This window comes from Macrobrachium rosenbergii, chromosome 36 (assembly GCF_040412425.1).
Source record: "Macrobrachium rosenbergii isolate ZJJX-2024 chromosome 36, ASM4041242v1, whole genome shotgun sequence".
Classification (NCBI taxonomy): domain Eukaryota; kingdom Metazoa; phylum Arthropoda; class Malacostraca; order Decapoda; family Palaemonidae; genus Macrobrachium; species Macrobrachium rosenbergii.
This window is the reverse complement of record NC_089776.1, coordinates 11,922,918-11,936,931: the sequence shown is the minus strand read 5'-3', so window position 1 is coordinate 11,936,931 and position 14,014 is coordinate 11,922,918. Positions and strand designations below refer to the sequence as shown.

The following is a 14,014-nucleotide window of genomic DNA, read 5'->3' as shown; positions in this document are numbered from 1 at the left end:
CTCTCTCTCTCTCTCTGTTATTTTCACCGAGGATTTTTTTCGATCTGATCTAACTTACCGATGTTACGATTAAAAATAATTTATCAATATGCTTCACCTCATCCATTTTTAATTAGTGAAGTGATCTGAACAGACATCCGATGCTTATTCTATACTAAATTTGTGAAGTGACGTGAATTATGCATGCATAATGGTCGGTTAGTCCGAGTTCAGAGGTCCATACTAGGTCTCTTATTCCGTGGAACACCTTACTATTCTTGGGTCGCTGAAACCTTTGAGGTCATTCAGTAATGAAAGGGAAATTTGTAGTAGAAAGGTTTCAAATGTGCAACAGCAGGAAAACCTCGCAGTTGCACCATGAAACACCTGTTAAGAGAGGGTGGAAAGTAAGATGGAAGAACGCGAATATGAACGGAAGTACAGTAAAAGGAATGAAAGGAATTACAGCTAGGAGCCGAAGGGACGCTGCAAAGACCCTTAAGTAATGCCTACAGGGTATGTGTTTTGCTTGATCTCTCCTTATTTTTACGGTTCTAAATGTTGTCAGGGCCTGTGTGTGTGTGTGTGTGTGTTTGTGTGAGTGCGTGTATGTGCGTTTGTGCGTGCGTGTGTTTGTGCGAGGCTGGCTGAAAGGATTAGGGTGCATAAATGAGTTTCCGTCCAAACTTTCGGCCAAGTTCCCGGATCTCATTTTCGAAAACAACTTCGGTGTTTGATCGAGCAATTTCTGCGTCTTTAGAAGAAGCCTCTCTCTCTCTCTCTCTCTCTCTCTCTCTCTCTCTCTCTCTCTCTCTCTCTCTCTCTCTCTCAGGACTTCATCTGAACCTTTGATTTTGAGTTACAATAATAAATTTAACGATAATGAAGTCGAGATTTTGAATGTTTGAGGGATTTGTTTAAACTCAGTAGAGACAATAAAGTTTATGATTTCATGTATCCAGGTCAATAGATAAATTAATCAATCAAAATACTCACTAGCAATGTCCTGGGCCAATTCCTCCACAGATAAAGTGTAATCTCCCATTTTTGCGAAGGTTAACACACAGGTTTGTCTTCTAAGTAAATCTGTAACTTGTAACCGGAGGGTTAGCTTCACAGTTCTTGAATTTTCTTTTCCCTTTGTTGCTAATCACTGTAAGTTCTTTTTTGTTTTGATTTCACGCTCAGTCTCTTATACCACTCGCCAGGAATCTGTTGTTATTCGCAGTAAGTTCTTCTTCTTCGTTTTTACTTCACGCCCAAACTCTAACGTCACTTATAGAGAAACTTTTCCGGCCAAAGCTCGCTGAAATTACGTCCATGTTCCACAGACAATCGATGCATATAACCTACAGTCTGTGGCCTAGACGTAAGCATATTTCGAATCAAATCACTCAAGTAAAGAGTTCGTTCAAGCCGAGTATTGCTGCCCAGTGTTTACACTACTGCACTCCCACTCGGCAATAGACGCATATGCTGCTGTACATGATCACGTGAAAAGCACTCGTCGGTTTGGACGTCCTCAAGCTCAACGTTCGAGTGAGGGATCCCATAGCTACTGAGGTCACTTTTAGATAAGTGCTGTGGCTGTGGAATGGTCGGGTTACACAGCAGATAAAAGTGTTATTCTGAATGACGAAGGGAAAACAAAAGCAACTGGAATCTAATCGGGTATCTGATAAGGGATGGGCTGTTCTTTGTGTCCTGCTGTCGTGCTCGGCGTGAGTTTAGGTTCTATTGGAGACAGTAGAACACTGAGCATTGTCCGAAGATTCTATTGGAGACAGTAGAACACTGAGATTGTCTGAAGATTCTATTGGAGACAGTAGAACACTGAGCATTGTCTGAAGATTCTATTGGAGACAGTAGAACACTGAGCATTGTCTGAAGGGTGGTAAATTTCCTCGTGGCATTGAGACCGATGAATTCTTGAAAGGACCTTCAAGACAAGTTGGATAGAATTTGACATTACTCATGCATATACACACAAGAACGTGTATATACTGTATGTATATGTATGTATAATTTTAAATCAACATGGAGAAGCAATAAAAGAGACGCGTTTACTGTAGTTAAAAGAGTAGAATAATTAAATCCCCGCTGGGCAAGAAATGAGCCACGTACTCTTGTAGCACCGATAAGAGTATTGGGTGTTAAAATGTAACTGATTTAATTTAATAATAATAAGTAGTCATTGCGAGGTCATTAGGTCTTCTTTTGCCTACTTTAAAAAATAACTCGGTAATAAAAACACATTTATGTGTTTGTCAATGGTTAAGAAAAAGCCGTTGTAAAAAACAAAGTTTCAGTGAGTAAATATAAAACAGGACCTTTCGACCTTCACTAATGTCCTCTTCAGCTGTACTCAACAATAATTACAAAGTTTACAAAGATTTTAAAAGTAAAAAATATGAATTTTAAAAAGCAGTTAGAATGGAAACTCAGTCTTAGGGTCTTCCTTGGGTATCGTCATTTCTTGAAGGCGTCTTCTTGATGCTGTATAAGACTCGTAGATATGGCCAAAGGAGCAATTTCCTCTAAAATATCTAATTGCAGATTGGATGTCAGGCATATTAAGCAGTCTGTGGAAATGTCTCCAGAGGAGAAGATCTGGTTTCCTTGAAAAGTATCCAACTTTCTGATGAGTGGCCCCTTTACTCTTTCTTCTTCTTGAAGAAATTTTGAAAAATGCTCTTCCCTCTTCTTTTCAAAATTTTTGGAAAATGGTCTTTTCTCTTCCTTTCAAAATTTTGGAAAATGTTCTTCTCTCTTCTTTTGAAAACTTTGAAAAATGTTCTTCCTTCTTCTTTTCAAAATTTTGGAAAATGCTCTTCCTCTTCTTTAGAAAATTTTGGAAAATGTTCTTCCCTCTTCTTTTAAATCTTTGAAAAATGCGCTTTCCTCTTCTTTTAAAAATTTTGGAAAATGTTCTGCCCTCTTCTTTTTAAAAATTTAAAAATGTTCTTCCCTCTTCTTTAAAAATTTTGAAAAATGTTCTCTCTCCTTTCAAAATTTTGGAAAATGCTCTTCCCTCTTCTTTTAAAAGTTTTGGAAAAAAATAGTTCTTCCCTCTTTTTTTAAAAACTTTGAAAAATGTTCTTTCCTCGTCTTCATTTTTTGGAATAGACACGAACGGGGAGCTTTCAAAAAGCAATCGACAACCGGGTGGTTAAAGCCCAACGTCTGTTAGGTTAGGTTAGGTCCTGGTTAGAACCGATATATATCAGCTGGCGGTATTGGTGTCAACTAATCTCTTACGTCAGTTTGCTTTACTTATCTGTGTGGTGTTCTCGTGAGTTGGTGTAAGCTCTGATTCGAGGTTCTCTGGCTAATTTTACTCCGGATTCGTGGATGCATTTAGAGAGAGAGAGTATTAAATGAAAGATAAAGGAATTCATATATAAACCAACTATAGAATTAAGGTGATTTATCCCCAGTTTTGAAGCCCATTTGTCTATAAGTATATATGTGTATATATACTGTATACATATATATATGTGTGTATACAATATATATATATTATTAACCTGGCATACTGTTCAGTTAAGCAATAAACATTTATCTCAAGTAGGTATATTTTCTTAGATAAAGTGAAAAATATCACAAAAATAAAACTAGCAGGTAGTGACGTTGCTTTCAGCAATGTTAAGCATTCACATAAGTATACAGAACATTTCCACATATTCTATAGGGATACAGAATATTTCCATATGTCTTATACGGAGCTGAAGTATATCAAGTTCTGTTGCAAGAAATAGAATACTGGGCGAGACGCTATCTTTTAAACACCTTTTTAGCTGTCAAGTTATATAACCCTTTCTGAAGACTTTCGGGTACATTTGATAAAACACGACTGAAATACCATCATTCTCATTGCGTAACGAAAAAGCAAGTTTCTGCATGCTCAGATTGAAAATAAAATAGTAACGCTATTTCAAAAGTACTCCATCCGAGATAAGACTATCATTCACGGTTTCTCGTGTTACAATGAAATCTTCACATAACATATTAAATCTCTCGTAGTTTAAACTGGCATTTAAATACAACACTAATATTGGTTTCATCCTTCTAGAAATGACAAATATAACGATAAAGAAACATAATAAATTTTGTCCTGTTACGTAATACAATGACGCGTGTATCTATACGAAGCCCGTGCAACAGCTCTGCGGTAATGTTTCTAAAGTACAAATCACACAAATCATCTTCTTATCTTTTGAATGCTAGAATGCTTAATATATGTTCAACATTTCTGAACATTTTTGCCAATATTTTGTACGTAAGTAATAGCAGCTGGTATAAATATACAACGAAAATTCTAAGGCTTATCAAGCTGCGTTCGTAGCAAGAAACATTACAAAATATCTTCAAGGCGTTACGTAATATGAACATTATCGCGCTGTGCACCAGCGTCAGGAGAATGTCTTATAATACGGGCGCCAGCGACTCCTGGCCGTGTCAGCTAATTTCTCCATAATAACCAAGAGAAGGTGAATTTAGTTTGAGAGCAAATATATATACACACACATGCACACACAGACTTCACTTTCCGAAGATGCCTAAGGAGATATTTTTTTTTATTTCTTGAGAAAATCGAAAGACAAAGTACACAAGCCCTTTGCCCTCTGGCAGCACATTAAGTGACCTTGGTCTTTGTGTCGTAAATTTGTTTCTTGACAACAGAGCGAAGAAAAAAATATCAAGTTTATCTTTTCTCGTTGATAAACTTTATAAAGTACACCTGGGGTTTCAGACATCATAAAGTGACAAAGGTAATTAGATGTATTTTAAATGTTAATTATACAGACAGATCGGAAATGAATAAGCTTGCCCAGTTTAAATACATATATATATATATATACACTGTATATATATACAGTATATATATATATATATATATATATATATATATATATATATATATATATATATATATATATATATATATATATATTAAACCAGGCAAACTTATTCATTTCCTCTCTGTCTGAATAATTAAAATTTAACATACATCTAATTACCTTTGTCACTGAATGGCGGGGGTGGAGGAAATCGCGGGTCGCCATGGCTAATTTGGACAAGATTTCGGGTCACTGGCAATAAAGGTTGAGATCCACTGTACCGTAGAACATTTACCACCATGATGACGAAGTGATTTAGCGGATACCGGTTTTAGGCTGATGTGTGTTGACAGAATCTACTGCTCACTCACGCGTGCATATTATGAACATCACTGAAAAGTTAGTCATCAAACAATGAGATCTTGCAAATAAACCTTTAGATTTCACTCTACAAACGTTGATGCATGTGTTTAAAACCTGAACATTGAAGTCAGTGTTCAAATAAATACTTTAAGTCGAGAATGGCCGACCTGTGACGCATGCGCCGTGCGACAAAAGTGGGCCATTGGATGATTATAGGTGGCACACTGAAGCTCGGAGATAATAAAAGAAAAACCACGAAGAATTATACAAAAATAAATAAATAAATAAATAAATAATGATGAATAAATAAATAAGAAATAAATAAAATAAAATATTTATGATAATACTAACCGAATAATGAGTAAAAGATTTTAGTAACTTATGGCTAGAAATGAGTTTTACTGAAATCAAGTCTCATCTAAAACACAGTAATTACTTTTATTGTTGATTTCGTTGTGCCGTTAGCATCGATTATTAAACGCTATCTTCTTTTCACAATAACCCGTATTTGTTAAAAAAAAAAAATATTCAGGAGTAACCCTGGGAACAAACTGCATTGAAGACCCAGGAATTGGCCATTTTTGTATCATACTTTTTAGTCCGTCCGAACTTTATTCTTTCCGCACTTTTTGTGTCCGCACTTTTCTGTCCGCCCTCAGATCTTAAAAACTACTGAGGCTAGAGGGCTGCAAATGGCTATGTTGATCATCCACCTTCCAATCATCAAACATACCAAATTGCAGCACCCTAGCCTCAGTAGTTTTTATTTTTATTTAAGGTTAAAGTTAGCCATAATCGTGTTTCTGGCAACGATATCAGATATGCCACCACCGGGCCTTGGTTAAAGTTTCATTATACAGCATTATACTGAGACTACCGAAAGAGAGATCTATTTTCGGTGGCCTTGATTATACGCTGTGGCGGCTGTACAGAAAACTTCTAAATGTGTCCATATTATATATGTGATACCCATACTGAAATGCTAAATGTGTCTACATTATATATGATACCCATACTAAACTGCTAAATGTGTCTACATTATATATATGATACCCATACTAAACTACTAAATGTATCTACATTATATATATGATACCCATACTAAACTGCTATATGTGTCTATATTATATATATGATACCCATACTAAACTGATAAATGTGTCCACATTATATATATGATTCCCATACTAAACTGCTAAATGTATCTACATTATATATATGATACCCATACTAAAACTAAATGTATCTACATTATAAATGTATCTACATATATTTATATATGATACCCATACTAAACTACTAAATGTATCTACATTATATATATGATACCCATACTAAACTGCTATATGTGTCTATATTATATATATGATACCCATACTAAACTGATAAATGTGTCTACATTACCTCAAAAGTATTAAATAACTGCATGTAGGCCCTCATTAATATGCCCATGTTTTTTTTTTCCTTTCTGTAACTAATTCAACCTGAAACATTACAAGCTTGGTGAAATCAGTACCATTAAAATTTGTCCATCTTGTCTGTATATTATGAATAACTTTCATTTAAAACTGCTTAGTGTGTCCAAGTTGTCATATGAATGTCTTATATTTTATGCATAACTGCTAAATATTCCATGTTTGTTGCTTTTGGTAAGCAATTATTTACGCAAATGCACGAGTGGTGCTAAAGCAAGTAAAGTTCATCTTGTATTTATATGAAATCCTTTTATCTAAACTGCTACACGTATCCATATCATCAATCATATATATATATATATATATATATATATATATATATATATATATATATATATATATATATATATATATATATAGGCAATGCCACGAAGGAAAGTGAAACAACAGAGTGGTGCTATAGGCTTTTCGACTTACTGTCCTTTACTAGCTAAGTAAAGGACAGAAAGTCGAAAGGCCTAGCACCATTCCGTCGCTTCACTTTCCTTCTTGGCAGTGCCTTTATATACATATATATATATATATATATATATATATATATATGTGTGTATATATATATACATATATATATATATAAAAATATGCTCATACCACTATATTTTAAAGAACTGAAAGTAGGTACAAGTTTGAGGGGGGGAGCATCTGGACAAAAAATGAGAAAAAATTGACGCATTGGATGAAAATGATCGGCCACCTCTGCTTTAGATAATGTTAAACACTCGCAAAAGCCTATCAATTAGACCAGTAATCTTCAAACACCAAACAGAAATACCACTGTAATCACTGATAGTGTATTTTATTCTTTTTTCTTCAGTATTATCGTTATTTTATTTATTTATTTATTTATTTATTTATTATTATTTATTCACTTATTTGTCTGCCTGTCTATTCATTTACTTATTTCCGTTTCAGGATGCAGACCAGACCCTGTAACCGGAAGCCTTCAGAGAACGCAAATGACTTGTATTGTACCGGTTGTAATGGCATAATTTTCAGTCGCGTGAATAGTATGCAAAACGCGTCGACAATAGGCAACTTCCTCTGATGTCCGTTGACAGGAATAGAGGAAACCTCTCTCTCTCCCTCCCTCTCTCTCTCTCTCTCTCTCTCTCTCTCTCTCTCTCTCTCTCTCTCTCATTAAAAAGTAGATGACTTATTACATGAAGCAGGAAGTTATAATATTTTTAATCACACTGAGGCACTCAGTCGTAACGCCACCAGTTCTTTATTAAAATAATGTGAAAAAGTTTATAATCCACAGTAAAATATGTATTGACTATAACTGGTAGAATACCGAAACCCAGATTTGTAATAATAATAATAATAATAATAATAATAATAATAATAATAACAACAGATGTGCTTATTTATAGGAGGGCGGTTTACTTCTGCTAATGTAAATGCAATTATTTGATTCATATCTAGGATATTAAATACTCTGGCTTCAAGTTAATCAGATAATGGACAAAGCGGACATTATATTCTAAATCTGATTTTAGTAACATTATGATGATACATACTTAGTACTTTTCCGAAATTGGATCATACATATCGATCTGCCGCATGGGTTACGTAATACATAACTGAGATCTCATTAGGTCTCGTTAGGTAGTAGACAGATAGAACATTGAATTTAGACCAAAAGCTGTGATCTCTGAGGTCATTCAGCACTGAAAGGGAAAATGGCTGTAAGGTTTGGAAGGTGCAACAGGAGGGAAACTTCGCAGTTGCACTGTGAAACAGTTGTTAGAGAGGGTGGAAAGTCAGATGGAAGAAAGAGAATATGAACGGAGATACAGTAAAAGGAATGCAATGGGTTGCAGCTAGGGGCCGAAGGGGCATTGCAAAGACCCTCAAGCAATGCCTACAGTGCACCACGTGAGGTGCACTGACGGCACTACCTCCTACGGGGCTTTTTTACATTAAGAGGTAATCACGTAACAGACCTTGTACTAAAATGAAAGTGTCTCGTTGGCAAGAAAAAAACATCAATTGAAATCATTATTGATGGAGATGTATTTGATGTATAAAAGAAAAAAATCAATTGAAATCATTATTGATGTAAATGTATTTGATGTATAAAATAAAAAAACATCAATTGAAATCATTATTGATGTAGATGTATTTGATGTATAATCACTGATTTTTGATAGAAGTGAGGAGATTAACACACTTGAGGATCCGGTTTAAAATGACGATACATTATACATTATATTTTTATAATGACACGATCACATATCCATTCTGATTCTTATATGGTACATGACTGTTTTAGGGTTACGCTAAAAATGATTAAAATTGTTCCATAAAATCATCAGTGATTTTACTCGTGGGATGAAAGGAAATGGTGAAATGAAAATCTGATGACGCCGAGACTTAATCAAGAAAGTGATCCGACGTGGCTTCCATACCCTGTGGTTTTGCGAAACCTGACATGAAATGAAGCCTGATTGCCAGGCTGGAATCATAATATATATATATATATATATATATATATATATATATATATATATATATATATATATATATATATATATATATATATATATATAATCACACACGTAACCACAGGTGAAAAATAAGAAACGGGGTGTAGGTCCTGACCGGTTTCGACTTTATTTCCAAGCCATGTATTTATATGTGAGTGTGGATATATATATATATATATATATATATATATATATATATATATATATATATATATATATAGAGAGATATATAGAGAGAGAGAGAGAGAGAGAGAGAGAGAGAGAGAGAGAAAGATATCTCCTTACTCTCTCTCTCGTTATCTTTCTCCCAGTGACTTAGTTGTGTTATCAAGTGCGTTTGAACTTCGAATCTTTCGCTATTGCACGATTACACTCATTCATAATATAAGTTTTGTTTCTTTTTTTCTTTTATTTTTTATCGTTTCTTCTGTAGATAATTACTAAACATTTACGTAAATAATATACTATCGAAATTATTCCTTTAAATTCAGTGAAGATATTCTCTCTCACTCCATCAACATATTTGCACAATTCTTAACACTGCACCAAAAATTTTGATGGTCTAGACTAGTATATTAAATATATCGAAGGTGTCTCGCAAAAACTTGGCGCAGAATTTCATTGACGCGAAAAATATTGTGTCAAAAAAGTTGATCGTCTGGGACTTCTCGCTCTCCCTCTCAAACAAGTTTAATTTTCTCATTTACTTGATTGCATTGAGGAAGTTTTAGTCCCTCGAGTCAAAGAGTCATTGAGCTAAATCGATAACTTTGACAAACAGAAACGATAGGGATATATATATATATATATATATATATATATATATATATATATATATATATATATATATATATATATATATATATATATATATATATATATATATATATATAGAGAGAGAGAGAGAGAGAGAGAGAGAGAGAAATACCATATCGCAATCACTTGACCTTGGAAATGATTTACACAGGAACCAATCCTACGCCTTTTGGGTTTGACACAAAGATGGCAGGGACTTATCCATTCGGCCATGAATCTGCAGGAATATACGCAACTGAAACGAAATCAAATCTTATCTGCATTGACAGCAGAGTGGAAAAGTCACTGTTTCCTTTGTATCAAACTCACAAGGCATGGATTCGAATCCTTATCAGGGCAGATGCACTTACATGTAATTCCCTTTGGGTGTATGTTATGCCCAAGGTCAGATGAATGCAATATGAAGGGGGGTATTTGTGGTATAATGTTTGTGACCGTAAGAAAGCCTTGTGTATGTGTGTGTGTATTTTTGTACCTTTTCTTGCCCTATCTGCGTGATGTGTAAAGTAAACTGAAAGTATACAAGAGCATGCAAATGTATTATAATGTATAAAACATTACTGTATTATAATTAATAAAATACAACAATGTATTATATTAATTAGTATTCAAAAGCTTTCACCTGATACAAGGTATATCCTGTTTCAGCTGGTAAGGAAGATCGTTAAAGAAGAGGATGTTTCTGCATAATAATAATAATAATAATAATAATAATAATAATAATAATAATAATAATAATAATAATAATAATAATAATAAAATTATTATGCGATGCATTACTACCCTAGAACAATTCATCTTGCATTTCATTAATTTATTCATATTTTTTTATTCATATTTTTATCCACTAATTCATTAATTTATCTCTTTTTCTTTTCTGATAACTGATCTCTTCCTGTATTTCCTATTATCTCATGTAACTTCTTTTAAATGAACACCATATTCTTTGGGCGCTATGATTAGGAGTTTATCTTCTGAGTAATAATAATAATAATAATAATAACAATATTCATTCTATTTTAACATCATAGTTTAGGTTTCTTCAATAATGCAATATGTACAGTATAGACTATGCTCTCATATTTATTTATTTGTTCCCTTATAAAATTTTTCCCCTACTGAGGGTTCATTCTATATCTGCTGAGTCATCTGGGTAAAAAACTTTCACGTTTACAGCCATCTCCAGTGCCTAGCTCACCAGCAGCTCGTTAACCCTCCTTACACCCAGTGCACCATCACCTGATACTCATTCCCTCCTTGCAGCCTAATAGACCTTTCGTTCCCCATAGGAGGGTAGTGTCGTCAGTGCACCTCATGCAGTGCACAGTAAGCATTACTTTTAAGGTTCTTTGCAGCGTCCATTTGGCCTCTAGCTGCAACCCTGTTCATTCCTTTTACTGTACATCCGTTCATATTCCCTTTCTTCCACCTAATTACCACCCTCTCCTAACAATTGTTTCGTAGTGCAACTGCGTGGCTTTCCTCCTATAACACCTTTAAAACCTTTCTAATCTCAATTTCCCTTTCAGCGCTGAATGACCTCATAGGTCCCAGCGCTTGGCCCCTGCCCTATATTCTAAATTCTATTCTGTTCAACTTCACCGTCATTTATACTTGTATACTTGTTCTGTATAGTGTGTAGATACATAATTAAGTGTGTGGCTAAGTATGCACCCCACTTATCTTTAATGTTTGGCTAATGATATTACCTGCCTACTTTTCAAGGTCTACAAAGGTCACCGCACAGAAGTTTTGTCCATTGTTGGGAAACTCTTCCCACCAAAGATAAACAATGAGGTTTTATTCACAAAGTCTCCTATTGTTTTTAATCCAACTTAACCTCCTCAACTTCTCTAACTCCTTTTTATTTACGGGTGTTATGTAACTTCTTTTTATTAGGTGATGCTGTGTTGTATTTCATTTATTGTCATACTTATATATATATATATATATATATATATATATATATATATATATATATATATATATATATATACAGATGGGCAAAAGCACTAAATTTAGTGATTTTGGAAATAAAAGTCAAAATCACCCCAAAACATTGATTTTAAAATCAAAATCAAAATCAGTGATTTTGATCAAAATCACGATAATCAACTGTAAATCTAAATGATTTTCAAAATCATTTTCAAAATCATATTTATATTTATGTATATATTTATGTATATACAATCAGTGTACATATATATATGTATATATATATATGTATATATATAATATATATGTATATATATTCAGTGTACATATATATATACAGAATATATATACTCTAGCAATCATGACCATAACCTACTAAATATGGTACCTAACAGCTAATCGACTGTGGGACTCACGATAATGGTGTCCCACAATTAGTGCCCTAACAGGTGTCCCGCCCTCGAGCGCTAAATGTATATCCTACTATCCCTTCGAAGGACACCGTTAGGAAAGGACTCTGGGCCACGAACGCCCCCTAGAAAAGAGCACGGTCGGAATCCACTTGTTAACCTTGGACCTGGAGTATTGGTTCTCATTAAAAACAGGTTTCTGGATACCCACGTGATTCCTTTGCTTGATTAAATCTCTCTATAAACTGGACCTTTTCTTGTGCATGCTCAAAGCTCTCTAGGACCATAACTGCCAATAGTTTGCACATAGTGAAATGATTGTTCGATCGGCTGAAAATAACCATGACAAAATTGTTTTATATATTGTATTGTCATTTAAGTTCACCATCTTTACTGGGCATGTTAACCTATGCCTATATGACTTGTTTTTAGAAATTGCCAGGTTATTCTCTCTCTCTCTCTCTCTCTCTCTCTCTCTCTCTCTCTCTCTCTCTCTCTCTCTCTCTCTCTCTATATATATATATATATATATATATATATATATATATATATATATATATATATATATATATATATAATATACATGACTAATCATTACCACCTAATCATCTGGATTTAGCCTAATCTCTTCGATCCAGTATATGCAAATTAGGTCAACGCTGGGTTGTTTTTCTCTAGAAATAGTCTAATTATATATATATATATATATATATATATACATATACACATATACACACACACATGCGCAGTAACCATGCACAGTCAACCTGAACTCGGTAATGGCAGCCACTCATGCGCTAACGTTATATGCTTGTAAGGTGATATTCGATACAGAAATAACACATTCCCGGCTCTGATTGCGCAGACTAATTTAATCCTGTGTCCTCTCACGTGGATGTCACGATGGTGCCTGCGTGCGTGTGTGTGTGTGCGTGTGTGTGTGTGTGTGTGCGTTCAGAGTGCGTTCTCTCCGCCTGCGGTTTAGTTGGTAATACACTCGTGTTGTCACTTGACAAACTGGTCAGGCTGCAATATGCTAATAATTTTTTTTTTCGGCGAGTCAGCTCATCTTGACGCTAGACACGTTGTTTTTATGTTGCGTCATATGTTGTTTTGCCGTTTACTCTATCTGAAAGTTTTTTTTTTTTCAGTTTTCAATCAGATTGTTTTAATTTCTCTGGCTAGTTTTGTCTCGCGTGATGCTGAAGCTGGCTAAAAATAATGTTTTCATTGTGTTTACTACAATTAAAACAACGTTTTCGATTAGTAGTTTTAAAAGAATGTCTAAATGTCTGCTACCCACATTCAGTTCTCTTTATATTTTAATAATTTACTTACATTTTTGTTTATTTATTTATTAGTTAATTAATCTGTTTTTCTAATAACATCTCCTCTGTATTTTCCATTACTTTCTGTCACTTCTTTCGAATGAACACCATAATATTCTTTGGAAGCTTGAATTTTAGGTCAATGGCCCCTGTTATTTCATCCTTCTGAATAATAATATTAATAATGCTAACAATTACCAGATTTAATAATATACCGTCTAGGACAATTTCCAAAACAATTTACTTCATTTTAACAAAAACGAAGCGTCATCTGATGGCTCTATCCTATTTCGAAAAAGGGGAATTTTTCATGTCTCAATAAACTTTTTCTGTTTCTTCAAAAGAGAATCGTTTTCCATACTGTGTTTTATTTCTGTC

At 34.1% G+C, this 14,014-nt stretch overlaps 1 protein-coding gene across 6 annotated transcripts in view; it reads right to left on the bottom strand.

The window, feature by feature from the left end:
- The window catches only part of LOC136856621 (mucolipin-3-like), a 54,147-nt gene that overhangs the window by 38,527 nt on the left and 1,606 nt on the right, over nucleotides 1–14,014 (bottom strand). Inside the window, exon 1 of one of the 6 annotated variants that reach the window (XM_067134564.1) lies at nucleotides 976–1,520. The exons of 2 other annotated variants lie outside the window; for them this stretch is intronic. In XM_067134564.1, coding sequence (XP_066990665.1) covers nucleotides 976–1,024 — 49 coding nt within the window. In that variant the 5' untranslated portion in view covers nucleotides 1,025–1,520. Of the gene's footprint in view, nucleotides 1–975; nucleotides 1,521–14,014 lie in introns of those variants that run through there. 3 more of the 6 variants (XM_067134568.1, XM_067134566.1, XM_067134563.1) reach the window with 3 other exon arrangements.